The sequence below is a fragment of the Pituophis catenifer genome, unplaced genomic scaffold (assembly GCF_029215685.1).
Source record: "Pituophis catenifer annectens isolate HBS135680 unplaced genomic scaffold, rPitCat1.0.hap2 SCAF_1, whole genome shotgun sequence".
NCBI classification, from domain to species: Eukaryota; Metazoa; Chordata; class Lepidosauria; order Squamata; family Colubridae; genus Pituophis; species Pituophis catenifer.
Window position 1 is genome coordinate 171,824,022 of NW_027256881.1, and position 16,313 is coordinate 171,840,334.

The window sequence follows — 16,313 nt, forward strand, 5'->3', positions numbered from 1 at the left end:
TGTAAGTAAATGATTCCAGCATTTTAAAATGCCTTCCCAGTACCAGGTCTTTCCAATTTATTATTTATTATTTATTTATTAATCAAATTTCTATACTGCCCTACTCCCGAAGGACTCAGGGTGGTGAACAGCCAAGATAAAATACAGATAATACAAATATTAAAAATCCCTTAAAATTATTAAATATTTTGGCCGAAACACAGATTAAAACACCCAATTTATAAAATCACAAATTAAAAATTTAAAAGAGGAGAGTTAGGCCAGGCCACCCTGCTGAAGTAAAAAAGTTTTGAGAGCACAACGAAACTTGCGCAGGTCCGGGATCCTCCGTATCTCTGGGGAGAGCTCGTTCCAGATGGTAGGTGCCCCCACAGAGAAGGCTCTCCTCCCAAACACTGTTTGGCCGACGGCACCCTGAGTAGCCCTCTCTATGGGAGCGTACTGGTTGGTGAGAGGCTATTGGTAGCAGAAGGCGGTCTTGTAAATACCCCGGTCCGATGCCATGGAGCGCTCTAAAGGTGGTAACTAAAACCTTGAAGCGCACCCGGAAGACCACCGGGAGCCAGTGCAGCTCGCGCAGGATGGGGCCACGTCGCTCCCATAAACACCCGCGTGGCCGCATTCTGGACCAGCTGGAGCCTCCGGGTGCTCCTCAAGGGGAGCCATGTAGAAAGCATTGCAGTAGTCCAGGCGGGAAGTAACGAGAGCACCAACTGACTATATCGGGATGTCGGAAACCACAGCCACTCGGTCTTGGATGGGTTGAGCCTGAGTCTGTTTCTCCCCATCCAGATCCGCACGGCCTCCAGGCACCGGGACATCACTTCAAGGGCATCATTGGGTGGTCATCATTGGGGAGTTCAATTTTCTGTATATTTCAACAGTTATTATTTTTCTCTCCTACGCCCCTCACTTCTGGTCTGGTAGTTTTTCACAATGCTTAGATGTTGCTTTTACAGATAATTCTGAGCAAATAGTTCTAAATTGTTCCTTGGGGTTGAATTTAAAGCAAAAGGAAATCCTCACTCCCAGTTCCAGTCACTGTTCACCTACTTTGCTCCAGCACCAGTCTTAGATGTTCATTGGTTGTCCCAGCTTTGTGGCAGCCATCTTTAGCTGCCTCTTCTTGACATGGCTGAGAGGGAAAAGAAACCCCAGGTCAGACAGGAGCGGTGCAACTCTCCTCAACCTCACAGGGTGCCCCTCTTTGCTTCACCACCCCTACAGTGTGGCTTTGGCTCCTTTTGGGGCCCACAAGCAGGGAGAAGTCAGCACAGGGAATGCAGAGACCCATTCACTGTGTCTGAGAGCACTGCAACATCAACCAGAAGTCAACAGAGAGCTTTCTCATGATAACCAAGGTCATCTCTACTGGCAATAGCTAAAGTCGGGGAAGGAGTGCCTGGAGAACCTGCCAGTTAACCCAGTTGGCCAATGTGAACTGTGACACTTGGGGATGGGGATATTTCCTATTTTAATTATACTGAAACCATGGGAAAGATTTAGAATTGGTTTTCCTTAAGAGCTGTGCTGATATGATATACTCAATAAAGAAGTTCTTTGAGAAGGATTCCAGTCTCAGAGTTCTGATTTTCTTGGGTTCATTAGTTGGAGCCTTGACACCTCCACTTAAGTATTTGAATCTCATTGCTTTCAAAACATATTTCCTTCTCCTGATAAATTATATATCAGAGATATACATATTAGAAAACAGTACTCTGGAAAGTATATTATGTTGGACATATATGAACTTCATGTTTTTTGATATGAAAATAAAGAAGGGAAGTGGGAATCTCTCAAAGATGCTTTTTTTCAAAAGGTAGCTTCTGAAAATGGAAATGTTTCTTTTCCATTTATTTCTGCTGAGCTTTTAGAAAAAGGAAAAAAACAGCTTTCAATTAATGGAATGGAATTTAAGTTTACGTTTAGATTCCCCTGTACAACTATCTCTTTCTTTATTGAAGTTATTGAAATTGGAGAGAATAAACAACATAATAGGAAACAGAGAAAAAAGGAAATAGAGGAAAGGGTGGAAAAGCAGATAGAATACCACATTAAAGGTGACACCATCTTGCTGAATTGGAGGTTTGGCTCTGAACAAACTGCAAAGAAAACAATTTCAGGTCTCATAGAAAGTTATTTTTCTTCAAAGTTCATCCAATTTTTTAAAAAGTTATTTTTTTTATCAATGTTACCTCTACTATTTTTATTATTTATTTATTAATTCAATTTGTATGCCGCCCCTCTCCGAAGACTCAGGGCAGCTACAAGAAACAAAGCAGGTTATTGTTCTTCATATATGTTCACCTGGTTTCACTCCTTATTATAATTAAAATATGTATGTAACTTGTTTTATGATCAATATATTTAAGTTTTCAAAATTATGTCATAATTTAAAATTTCTATCTTTTATTTCTCATTTTAACATACTGAAGTAAATAGTCCTTTTACTTGTAATATTACATAAGAATAGTATATTTAATAGTATAATATACTGTATAAAGTAATAAAGTAAAGTGCCATTATGTATACATTTATCACATAGGAGGATGACATGATAGTTATTAAAATTATTGCACAAACTTAGATATTTTCTTTACATATATTGTATGCAATAATAATTTGTTTTGAGTCTGTAGCAATACATCTGATTTACTCAGGAATTATAATGTTATTCTATATATTTATTCTATAAGTTATTCCATTTCCTCTCTGGGCCATGAATTACTTTTTGCTACAGTAAAATTCATGGGATATATTTTTCTCAAATATTCAGTCAGCTTGAACAATTTGGGTTCTTCCTCTTTATGATTCTTTATAATTCATCTCAGGCTTTATATTTTAATGTTGAGGTAAAACATTTTCTTCTTTCACTTACAGAGATGCTTGATTCAACATTCAGTCTGAAAGTTTTTATTGAAAATATTTCATCATCAACCAACTATGACAAAATATACTTGCTTAACAAGATTCTCACTTTAGCAGAGGTAATTGTCTATATATAAAGGGTCATCTTTAAAGTTAATGTAGGTATATACATTTTAATATTTTTATGAGGAAATAAATATTTTAGTTTTAAAAAGCACCCAAATTTCATTTGCTTATGCTATGAGTATACTCCCATATGTGCTGAATATAGCAAAAATGATAATTCTGATCATCAAATAACAAAATAATTTATATTAGTGTTGCAAATAGTACAGCATGAAACAAATTTATTTGTATTTAAACTTAAAATAACTAAAACCATCCTGAAGAAAGCTAGGGTATCTCATCTTGTAGCTCAGCTTCAAACTTCATGCTTCAGGCTGGTTTTCAAGTCAAACATAAAATAAGAAAAAAATGTATATTTCTAAAAGGCTATATGCACCTGGAAGCCACAGCACCTGAAATGTTAGATGACTGAATCGAGTATTCTATATACCCTGTTTTCCCCAAAATAAGACATCCTCTGTTAATAAGCCCAATCAAGCTTTTGAGCGCATGGCAATAAGGCCAAGCACTTATTTCAGGGTTCAAAAAAATATAAGACAGGGTCTTATTTTCGGGGAAACATGGTAGTAGAAGTATCAGTTGTGTTCATCCACCAGGAAAGCTCATCACCTGCTGGTTTACTGATAATGCAACTGGTAGAGCTATTTATTACCTCCCTCTCTTCCAATAATAGAAACGACTGATTGGATTGGATTTATAATCAGCCTTTTGTGCAGAAGCTCATGGCGGCATTATATAGTGCTCCATCTTTGCTTTAAATTTCCATATCTTTCCAGCATTGTTGAAGTCACAACGAATAGACCCTTGCTTTAAAAAAAATTATTAAATATTTTTAGCAAGGGATCATTCCAATGCCAAGTAGTTGTTATTTTAAAAAAATTCCCTAGTTGCAAAGTGTGGCCTGTTTTCCACTGGATGAAATTCTAGTCATTTTATGAAATTTTATGGTTATCAGAGGTGTACACAGAAGTAATGATCGTAAGACTTTTGAGACTTCTAAATACAGTATTTTAATTTTGTTCAAATGAGCTTTCCTTGAACACAGGAATGCATAACTACGTATAAACAAGCACAGGGAGTGTCTGTGGACTTTTTGGGTTGTGGGACAGATTCTAGAAAGTAGCTTCCTTCATTTTCATAAAAAGGGATGAAAAAAATCTGATTCACAGACCTGCTGAGTGGGAGGAACACTGAATTATTTTCCATCTTGGAGAAAGGAACAGTACTCTGGAAAGTATATTATGACACGGTTAAGTGAATCTGGCTTCCCCATTGACTTTCCTTGTCAGAAGGTCGCAAAAGCGATCAAATAACCCTGGAACACTGCAACCATCATAAAGAGTCAGTTGCCAAATATCTTAATTTTGATCATATGACTATGGGGATGCTGCAATGATTGTAAGTGTGAAAAACAGTCATAAGTCATTTTTTTTCAGTGCTGTTGTAAATTTGAACGGTCACTAAATTAACTGTTGTACGTCAAGGACTACCTGTATCATGTTCTTCCAAATATTTGATCAACTCATTTTAGAACATCTGTATCTAGTCAGACTGAACAAAATAATTTTAATTCATTACTTTTGTATGCAATTTTACTATTTGGATGCAGAAACAAGACTCTTCTCAAGCAAACCTTAAAGTTGCTCTCTGTGAGGTTCTATCAGTGAATGCATCTTTGCAAAGTCTTCTTTCAGAAAATCTTGGAATAAACATCTATCAGCCATTCTGCCTCAACAATATGTCTCTTCTGGAGTCATTTTTTCAAGAACTCAGAACTCATATTTCGAAAGTAAGTATTCATCCATCTCTCATTCCTTTTCTGCTCCCTGCTCCCTTTGTGAGGAAAATATAGTTTACTACATATAACTTTCATAAACTGCTTAGAAAAGAGCTCCCTTCATCCATTTTTTAAAAATCTAACAGCTTTTCCACGCTCTGTTGGGTTACCCTGCACATACAAACTTGAAGCTGGTTATTTTGTAAAAGAAAAAAAAATTAGAGTCATGGATGAGTCGCAATTATGTGACTGAAAACAAGAACAGAACTTCTTCAGCTCAAGGATAAGGATAAGGATAAGGATAAGGATAAGGATAAGGATAAGGATAAGGATAAGGATAATTTTATTTCTATACCGCCCCTCTCCCAAAGGACTCGGGGCGGTGTACAGCCAGGTAAAAACACAATACAAATATCACAATTTAAATTTAAAAATTATTAAAAGTATTACATTTAAGGCCAATTAACTAAAAAACGCAAAAATTTAAGAACTCCGAATTTAAAACTCAATTATGAAGCTAGCCCTGCCTGTCGGAAGAGCAGGGTCTTAAGAGCACAGCGGAAAACTCGGAGGTCAAAGATCTTGCGTATGTCCGGGGGCAGTTCATTCCAAAGGGCAGGGGCTCCCACAGAGAAGGCTCTCCCCCTGGGTGTTGCCAGCTGACATAATTTGGCCGACAGCACCCTGAGGAGTCCCTCTCTGTGGGAGCGGACTGGTCGGTGGGAGGCTATCGGTGGCAGAAGGCGGTCTCGTAGGTACCCAGGTCCTGAGCCATGGAGTGCTTTAAAGGTGGTAACCAACACCTTGAATTGCACCCGGAAGACCACTGGGAGCCAGTGCAGCTCGCGCAGAAGAGGTGTTACATGGGCGCAACGAGTTGCACCCATAAAGGCAGACAATGAAAAATATTGGAAGTAGTTGTTAAATAGAAGCCCGCCCATATGATGCCAGTAGATATGGGTATTTAAATACTGTCCTTCTCGGACATTGAGAAAAAAGGGGTGGGTGGGTGGGTGGGAGAAACCCACTATGTTACCTAGCAAATTACATAAACAAGAGATACTGAGTTTTCCTTTTCCTATGATTAGCTTACCTGAAATTCAGTTGATTTATGATAATCAATATGAGCTGAGTCAAAATCATAGAATCAAGAGAGCTGGAAGGGGCCATTTTGTTCACTGATTAAATTTCAGGGTAACAATTCACAGGAAGAAAGGAAGACAAGTAAGGAAGAGTTCAATTCTCCTCACCTGGATGGTCCTTTTCTTTAAAACTGCTTTTGTCATCTCTGTATGTGTCTCTTGGTTCATACATATCTTTAGACCAGTAAAAGATCCTCAGCAGACAGGAAAAAATTCAAAGGAGAGAAAGTTTTGTATTCTTGAGAAATATTTTAGTAAGGGCCATCTCCTATTCGGGAGTCATTCTTAGGTCAACAGAAAACTATGCTGAGTGAAATCTGCTGCCCTTACTGCAATCCCTGTTCTCCACTGCCTGTGTTCTGATTCACTGATGAGTAATACTGTCCTGATAGTACTTATGCAGAGAATTGTCAATGGTCAAGCGAACCCAAAAGAAGTAAACACTCTTGGGAGTTTTGAATTCCCAAAAGTATAACTTTATTGGATACACCATCTTGGTACTGCAGAAGCAAAACCAACTCTGATAGTACTTACGCAAATGCTCATTTAGAAAAAGGGGGAGAAAACTAAGTGAGCATTTTCTTGTGCAAATGCTCAATTACTAGTTAAACAATAGATTCCCTTTCTCCCCACTATGGGTGTTTACATGGTCCAATAATAAAACTCCCTTTTGTTATGGGAACAGTCCATGTCTTCATCTAGCACCTGTAGTAGTGACCTTGGTGAGGTTCAGGCTCTCATTGTCCATAGATGAAAGCTTAGCATTCTATTTCCCCCCTCCCTCCTCCTGCTTGAATGGCAAGTGGAAGAGTGATAGAAGCTCAGTGTCAGGGCTCCAAGTAATACCCCCAATGAAAAGAAACTCTGAGACTTGGATTTCCTCAAAGCTACAATTCATTGGAGATGTCATATTGGCACATCTGGGAGAACCCGAATCTGAAAGGTTCCAGGTTTTCTCCACCCAAGTGAAAGTTCAAGTCCCTGCCCAGCACCCTCATGTTCATCACATGGTTCAATCATCCACTGTCCAAACTGAAGACACTCCCCAGTCATCCGACTCCAGGTGCCAGGGCTTTATATCCTTGACTCTCTGAGAAAGGAATGTTATTTTGACTACATATCATCTACACTCCATGCAATCCCCCCTCCTATTTTTCCACAGGCCTGAAGGCCCAAACATAAAAGATGGCTTCCAGGTCTGAAACTCAGAAGAAATAAAGAGATTTGGTTTCCTGGAGGAAGGGTAGATCTAGAAAATATGAAACACAGATTAACTTCATTACTCAAGAACCGTTAGCTCTTCAAATTTCCTTTTGGACATTGTGGGTATCTAGTATGGAACCTTCTGACAAGTTTGTCTGCACTAACATTATCAGCATTATTGGCTGAGAGATATTCTTTTCAGTGCACTAAGTATTGTAGTCTTCCCTTAAAATATCTTAAGTCCAATGGTTTTTTTTTTAATTTCAGTGTTCCTCACCTCCCAATATAACAGGAGGTGGAGGTTCCCTTTCAATTTGTCTTAAGTTAGAGTCTTAAAAGGGTTTTACTAAACTACAGTGGAACACTGCAGGGACTCGCCTTGGAAGCTTTGGCTACTATAATTTCCCCATGACTGGGTTTATGATCCAAATGATTGGGAAATACCCCATATACTTGGGATCCAGCTTCTTATATGGTTGCCTCAACTTTAAGTATTTGGTAAATGAATATACTTTATCCCTAATTCTGAATTCCCTCTGGGAGATCCTCCTCCAATCGACTTGTTTCTTTTGCATCTCTCTGGCTTTATTTAGTGCTTTTTGCACATTTCTCCCAGTGGATTAATAATAATAATAATAATAATAATAATAATAATAATAATAATAATAATAATAATAATAATAATAATAATAATAATAATAATTTTATTTATATACCGCCCTCCTCCCGAAGGACTCGGGGCGGTGTACAGCCAAAATTGAAAACATAAATATACAATATCATAGTTAAAATTAATTAAAATCATTAAATAGTTTTGGCCGAATTTTAAAACCCAAAGTTAAAACCCAATTTAAAATCATTCAATTAGACAGTCCCGCCTGTCGGAACAGTAGGGTCTTGAGGGCACAGCGAAAGACCCGGAGATCAGAGATGTTACGAATATCCGGGTGTCAGGTTTCGATGTCATCTCAAATAAATTGCACTCCCAAACAATTAATCTTTGCTGAAATATTCCATTTATTGAGTACGACAGATCTGGCCCCAACTTCGTCGTAGCCGATACTAACCCTCTGACCCCCAAACCCTTCCCTTTCTGTTCCCCAATTCTCATCTTCTCATTGGCCATCTTCCAAGTCAGTCTCCCCAGCTTCTGACCTCACCCCACAGGAATGTTCCCCCCCCCATCCCATCTCCTAGGGGATATTATCTACAGAGAAAATAAGTAGGTGAAAAGTCAAGCCTCGTCTTTTTATGGCAGCATCAGAATGCTGACATCCGGCCCCTCTCCCTTCATTTTTCCAGGGAGGCCTGTTTCAAGAAAAAAAACAAATTAAGTACCGTTACCCCGTCCGAGGGTGTGTCCCACCCCTTCCCGCCTTGCCCGGGTGATCTGCATGGAATCTGGCTATAAGGCGATCAGTTTGTATATTTGTGCTCTTCACCCAGGAAGCCTCTGACAAGGGGTAACCCTTCCACTTAATTAAGTATTGGAGGCGCCCCCTATACCACCTCGAATCGAGAATTCGTTGTACCTCATAGTGAGTATGGCCCCCAATAACCAGGGGCCCGGGAGGGTCACGTGGCACCGGCCTTAAAGTTGACCCCACCACAGGCTTCAGGAGGCTGCTGTGGAAAACGGGGTGTATCTTCCCTAGTAGCCGGGGCAACCGCAGTTGTACTGTAACCGGGTTGATTATTTTTTCTATAGGGAAAGGTCGTATAAATTTCGGGCCCAATTTCTTGCTCAAAAGTCTAAGTCTCAAATACTTGGTGAAGAGATAAACCTTCTCCCCCACCATCCTCGGAATGGTCTTTGGGGAGTTCGGTGCTTGTCTGCTTGTTTCTTATAGGATTGTGCCGCCTTGGCCAACGCCCTCTTAACGTTCTCCCAGGTTTCCCTCAACATATCCATACAATCGGTCAAGCTGACTGAGGAAGGGGGCTCCCTTGGGTACTCTGGCATGGGGATGAAATCCATACCACTCACTATTTTAAACGGGGTTAATCCCGTGCTACTGTGGACAGCGTTATTATACGCGACCTCCGCAAACAATAGGAGGTCTGCCCAATTGGACTGTTGGTAGTTGACGTAGCATCTTAAATACTGCTCTATCATGGCATTCAGTCTCTCTGCCCCCCCCATTGGTGCTCGGTTGAAACGCTGAGCTGAGGCCTTGGGATGAACCTATGGTAGGAACTCCCTCCAAAATTTTGCTGTGAACTGGACCCCTCAGTCGGAGATGATTCTTCTGGGTACTCCATGCAGGTGGTAGATGTATTTCAGGAACAGTTTGGATAATTGGCGGGCTGAGGGCAGCCCACTGCAGGGTATAAGGTGTGCCTGTTTGGAGAATAAGTTTATTACAGTCCAGATCACTGTGTTGCCACCACTTCTCGGCAATTCTACTATGAAATCCATCGCAATCTCCTCCCATGGTCTCGTTGGTTCAGCTACTAGTTGCAGCAGCCCGGGAGGGCATCCTGGTCGTCTCTTCATTGTGGCGCAGATGGTACAACTTTTTACGTAACTGTCTACGTCCTTTCTCATGTGGGGCCACCAGAACTGTCTCCGTGCTAAGTGCAGAGTCTTTAGGAAGCCAAAATGTCCCGCTGGTTTAACATCGTGGCTCCTCTTGAGGATCAGGGTGCGTAGAGTCTGTGGGACATAGAGTTTTGTCCCCTTCCATGCTAGGTCATCCCTTTTTGTCAAGAGGTGTTGATTGTCTCGAAACCAGGGGTCCGCTGCCATTTCAGTTTTTAGTCTTGTAGTTAAGTCACTTGCAGGTTGGCCCTGCTGGTTGCGTTGTTGCTGTCTGGTGACCACCTGACCCACTGCTTGGGTGGAGGGGATGATGGCATTCACTACCTGCTCCCGCTCACTGTTGTATTGGGGCATCCGGCAGAGGGCATCAGCCAGAAAGTTCTTCCCCCCTGGGATGTGCTTGAGCTTGAAGTTGAAGCGATTGAAGTATTGAGCCCACCGGACCTGCCTGGGCGACAATTTCTGTGGGGTTCTGAGGGCCTCCAGATTCTTATGATCAGTCCAAACTTCGAACGGTTTCTGGCTTCCCTCTAGTAGGTGCCGTCAGGTCAACAATGCCCATCTCACCACAAACGCTTCCTTCTCCCACGCCGCCCATCGCCTCTCTGTGTCGGTGAGCTTGCGGGAGGTGTAGGCACAAGGTTGTAGATTACCTTGGCTGTTCTTTTGGAGCAGCATGGTCCCCACTGCCACATCGCTTGCATCTGATTGGATGACGAAGGGCTGTTTAGGGTCAGGATGCTTTAAGACAGGTTCTTTTGCAAACATCTCTTTTAGTGTCCCGAATGCCCGTTGGCAGGTCAGGTCCCACTGTAGGGGTTGTCCTGGGCGGGGTTTCGTCACCAGACTCCCTGTCTTTAGGAGGTCTGTCAGAGGTTTGGCAATTCTTGCGAACGAGGGGATGAATTGTCTGTAGAAGTTCGTGAACCCTAGGAAGCTTTGCAGTTGTCTGCGGGTGCGAGGGGGCTGCCACTGTAGAACTGATTGGACTTTGGCTGAGTCCATCTCTATTCCTTCGGTTGATACTTGGTAGCCTAGGTAGTCTAGTCGTGATTGGTGGAACTCGCATTTTGACAGTTTGACATACAGGTTCACCCTCAGCAGTCTTTCCAGCACTTGGCGGACGAGGCGTATGTGTTCGTCTATAGTCTCCGTGTAAATGAGGATATCGTCCAGGTAGACGAGGACCCCTTTGTAAAGGTGCTCATGTAGGACTTCATTTATCAGCTGCATAAACACCGCCGGGGCTCCTTGCAGTCCAAAGGGCATTACCTTGAACTGGAAACTCCCCAGGGGGCAGTTGAATGCCGTTTTCCACTCATCTCCTTCCCTGATGCGTATTTGGTAGTAAGTTTCTCGAAGGTCTAGTTTGGTGAAAACTTTTCCTTTGGCCAGGTGGGCTAGCATGTCCTTCATGAGGGGAAGGGGATATAAGTTGTGTACGCAAACTGCGTTGATACTTCTAAAATCAACCACCAGGCGCATAGAGCCGTCTTTCTTCTCTTTGAAAAGGACCGGTGCCGCGACCCGTGGTTTAGCTGGCTCAATGAAACCCCTTTGTAAGTTCTTGTCTATGTAGTTCCGCATTTCCTGTATTTCACGGGGCGTCATGGCATACAATTTAGGTTTAGGCAGTTTTGCTCCAGGGATGATCTCGATAGCACAATCGACTTCGCGGTGGGGGGGTAGAACGTCACACTCGGCCTCGCTGAATACCTCTGCAAGGTCTTGGTACTCCCCTGGGATCTGATCTGTGTCATAAGAGCTGTCGGATGCAGCCGACAGTTGCTCCGCTGTACCCTCAGGGAGGGGCCCTTGTGTTGGCGGTGTCTTCTTTTGCTGAGGTGGGAGGGATTGGGGTTCCTGCGTGGGGGGCATCTCCCCTGTTTGGGGCGGCAGGGATTGGGGGCCCTTTGATATCCTCAACCTGTGGGTCCCCTCTTGCCACCAGATGATTGGACCCCATTTGTCCAGCCACGAGAGTCCCAGTATGACTGGGTCTGTCATCTTTGGGACTATTATGAACTGAATCATTTTCCAGTGATCTGCTAGCTCCAACCTCACTGGTTCGGTCAAGTGTATGGCGTAAGTTCCCCCTACTAAGGATCCATCAACTTGCTCAAATCGAATTGGGTGTTTGAGCTTTTTAGCTTGGATCCCCAATTTTAGGACTGTGGGTAGGTTGATCAGGCACCTTGTACTGCCAGAGTCTATTAGGGCTTGGAAAGTCCCTTGGGTCCCTGTTTTCAGGGCTGTTAAGCGTATGGGGAAAAGAAAAGGATGGATGGGTCCACTCACCATCGGGTCGTTTTCACCCTCGTCCTCGCTGTCATAAGATTCAGGGAATTGATCTCCCTCATCTGGGATTCCTCTTGTTTCGGTCAGGTGAGCGAAGACCTCCGGGGCCTGGGGAGCTTTCCGTGGCATGTGGGTAGCGCGTTTGGGCCCTCGTTCCGGTCGTGCCTTGGGCGGTGGATCTGGTCTCGGTCTAGGGGTTCCACACATTGCTGCCAGGTGACCAATCCTCCCACATCTGTAGCACCTCAGCGGGCTCCGTGGGACGACTGGCCAATGGGTGGGCTGTGGTGCTGCAGCTCCTCGTCTACTGGGTGGCCCCTGGTCCAGTTGGCCTTGCTCCTCGCTATCTGGTTGCTTCGACATGCCGTTGGCCCGCAGCCCTCTGTTGACTTTTATCGCTATCCAGAACCATTCGGAGAGTCGGTTCGGGATGTCTCGATAAGCGGTCACTTGGGCAATTCTCTTGTCTAGGCTTGTCCTAAAGAAGTACACCAGCAGTCGCTCTGGTAGTGGGGGCAGGGTCCCAATAACTCTCCTGAATTCACGGATATGCTCTCTGATGGGCTTACCCTTCTGCATTAGGTTTCTGAGCTCGTCCTCCACATAGGGGTCCTCCTCTGCCTCCTCGAACCGGGCTCGTAGTAGTTGTAAGAACCCGTCTGTGTCTTGCAGTTGGGGGCCCTGTTCTTGTAGAGGGCTGCTGACCACCTCCTTGCTTCTCCCTCCAACCCTTCTGAAATGGCACTCACTAGGGCTCTGGGGAATGGGTAGAGGTGTCCATAACGCTCTATGTAGATCTCAGCGGTAATGAGGAATTGGGCTAGGTGGTCTGGGTCGCCATCGAACTTCCCTCTGAACTGGGGTGGCTCCTCCCTCGCTGCCCTCTCCTCCCAGTGTGGGGCTGTGTAAGTCTGGCCTCGGTGCTGATGGTCCTCTTCCTCATCTCTCATTCTAGGGTAGGGAGGTGCTGTCCCATCTAGGCTGCTCTGCTTGCTGGGCCAGGGGGGAACCCATGGATGCATTTTTGGGCTCCTTCTCCTTCTGCTAGGGAGGGGGGAAGGGCTACGCTTCAGCCTACAGCCTCTCGGTTCAGCAGCCCAAACTGGTTCTCTCTTTTCCTTTGGTCTGCATGATGGCCCCTCCTTCCGAAGGATGGCACAGTCAAATTTCTCCTTCAATTCATCTATGGGGCTATTGAGTGGCTTCCTTGAAATTTCTTGGTGCCTGGCCTGCTGCCAGTCCCATAGCCAGTCTGCCCTCCCCAATTCACTTAGGGGTTTCCCCTTCTCCTGCACGTTCGGGAAGGGAAACTCAACCTCTGCGGCTTTTGGCAAAACCCCCGAGTACTTATCTGCCTTCTTCTTGGCTTGCAGCATGATCGTCTGACCTTGGCTATCTTGCAACTTTGCCGGGGGAGACAGGCAGGGTTGAGATTTCGTGGCTTCCAAGATGGCTGGAATCAAGGCTGGCTCTTTTCCAGTTGCCTGAATTAAACTTTGTTCAGCCATGGCGTCAGTTGAATATCTCCATTCACTCCATACGTCTGGGAGGGAACTGGAGGATTGGAGGTCAGCCAGCTTGGCTTGGAAAGGAGTATCGGCTATCTGTCAGGTTTCGATGTCATCTCAAATAAATTGCACTCCCAAACAATTAATCTTTGCTGAAATATTCCATTTATTGAGTACGACAGATCTGGCCCCGACTTCGTCGTAGCCGATACTAACCCTCTGACCCCCAAACCCTTCCCTTTCTGTTCCCCAATTCTCATCTTCTCATTGGCCATCTTCCAAGTCAGTCTCCCCAGCTTCTGACCTCACCCCACAGGAATGTTCCCCCCCATCCCATCTCTTAGGTGATATTATCTACAGAGAAAATAAGTAGGTGAAAAGTCAAGCCTCGTCTTTTTATGGCAGCATCAGAATGCTGACACCGGGGGCAATTCATTCCAAAGGGCAAGGGCTCCGACAGAGAAGGCTCTCCTCCTGGGTGTCGCCAGCCGGCATAAATTGGCCGACAGCACCCTGAGGAGTCCTTCTCTGTGGGAGCGAACTGGTCGGTAGGAGGCTGTTGGTGGCAGAAGGCGGTCCCGTAGATATCCTGGTTCTATGCCATGGAGCGCTTTAAAGGTGGTAACCAACACCTTGAATTGCACTCGGAAGACCACTGGGAGCCAGTGCAGCTCGTGCAGGAGAGGTGTTACATGGGCATAACAAGGTGCATCCATAACCACCCGTGTGGCCACATTCTGGACCAGTTGGAGCCTCCGAGTGCTCTTCAAGGGGAGCCCCATGTAGTGATGGCACCAGCTGACTATACCGGGACACCCCAAAACCACGGATGATCTCACCCAGCGGCTTCACATAAATGTTGAACAGAAGGGGCAAGAGGACTGATCCCTGTGGCACCCCCCCAAGTGAGGCGCCTCGATGTTGACCTCTGCCCCCCTGCCAACACAAACTGTGATGTTAGAGTGTGCATGCATTCAGCTAGTGTTACTGAAAAAGGGAGCTTCCTCAGAAATTTTGGCATCAGTACGAACTCAACTCCCATGGCTACTTTGAATGGGGTAAGCCTAGTGCTACTATTACCAAATTATTATAAGCCACCTGCAAAAGCAGGAGCTCTGCCCAATTAGTCTGCTGGTAGTTCACATAGCAATGTGAATATTGTTTTATCATTGCATTAGTCTTCTATGCCCCTCCACCATTAGTGCTTGGATGGAACCAAGCTAAACCGCTGAGAGGAACCTATTGGCTTAGTGAACTTCTGCCAGAACTTCACTGTGAACTGCATCCCCCAATCTGAAATGATGCAGTTTGGAACTCCATGCAGCTTATAAACATGCTGCACAAACATCTTAGGAAGGTTCTGGGCTGTAGGGAGCTTCAGATATGCAATGAAGTGTGCTTGCTTCAAAAACAGGTCAACCACTGTCCAAATCATGGTATTCCTAGTGCTCTCTGGCAAATCCACAATAAAGTCCATGGCGATCTCTTCTCTTGGCTGGTTAGGATTACCCACCGGCTGCAGCAGCCCAGGAGTCTTCCTTGGCAGCCGTTTCACATACGAGCAGCTTCTCACATAGCTTTTGATGTTTTTCTTCCTCTTAGGCCACCAAAACTGACTCCTAGCCAAGTGAAGGGTCTTTACAAACTTGAAGTGGCCTGCCAGCTTCCTATCATGGCTTCTTTGCAGGATCAGGCCCCTCTGATTGGATGGGACATAAAGTTTATCTGCCTTCCAGGCTAGGTCTTCCTTTATCATCAGCTCTTTCTTGTGGTCCCTGAGCTACTCATCTTCCTCCAGGGCTTCCCTCAGGTGCTGGGTCAAAGCGTCATCAGTCAGCTAAGGAGTGACTAGCGGCTGTCGCTTTGCTGAGACCTGTGCCACCGGTTGCCAGGTGGGGATGATGGAGTTAACTATCTCCTCCTGAGTGCTTTAATATTGGGGCATTTGGGAGAGTGCATCTGTGAGGAAATCCCCCCCCCGACAAATACCAAAGAGTAAAACTGAACCTATTGAAGTACTGAGCACATCATACTTGTTTGGGGGAAAGTTTCCTTGGAGTTTTCAGGACCTCTAAGTTCTTGTATTCTGTCCACACTTCAAAGGGGATTTTGCTACCTTCCAGAAACTGCCTTCAGGTCATCAGTGCCCATCATTGCCTCTTTTTCCCACACTGCCCAACATCTTTCAGTGTCAGTCAGTTTTCAGGAAATGTAGACACAAGGCTGGAGCGTTCCCTTTGCATTCCTTTGGAGCAGGACGGCATCCACCCCCATATCACTAGCATTGGCTTGTATTATGAAGGGCTCAGAGGAGTATGAATGCTTAAGGGTTGGTTCCCCTGCTCAAAGAATCATTTGAGCTTTTTTTTTTGTAAATATTTTTTTTTATTTTTTCAAACATAGACATAAAATATAACTTTCAAGAACAGAATCTCGATCCAGTCATAGATGGTTACCATGCTTACATTCCTTTAACAAGCTCCATTCACAAGTTCCCATTATATCTTTTAAGAATAAAAATTCAAAACATAAAAGAACAAATTTTAACATAAATTCTAGCATCTTCATCTAAATAAATCCATTATATAATATAATTTTAATTTCAAATTAACTTTCGCTCATTTTTATATCTGTATATCAATCCTGATTATATCTTGTTCTTCTTCACTTTGTATCTTTTACCATCAGTGTCAAAGTAATTTTTAACAATATTCTAACCTCTTATTCTAATTATTTACCTTACAATTTTATCACCACAAATCTTAATTTCAAATTAAGATTTGAAATTTTTATTACACTTTATAAAACAAAGTTCTATCTAAGTTTTAATCTCTTGACCCTTTTCCTTG

The 16,313-nt window shown here is 43.9% G+C and overlaps 1 protein-coding gene across 1 annotated transcript in view; it reads left to right on the plus strand.

Annotated features, from left to right (window-relative positions):
- Window positions 1-16,313, plus strand: part of ABCA12 (ATP binding cassette subfamily A member 12) — a 326,573-nt gene that overhangs the window by 78,488 nt on the left and 231,772 nt on the right. The window contains exons 5-6 of the mRNA XM_070956774.1: window positions 2,881-2,987; window positions 4,604-4,783. Coding sequence (XP_070812875.1) covers window positions 2,881-2,987; window positions 4,604-4,783 — 287 coding nt within the window. The remainder of the gene's footprint in view (window positions 1-2,880; window positions 2,988-4,603; window positions 4,784-16,313) is intronic.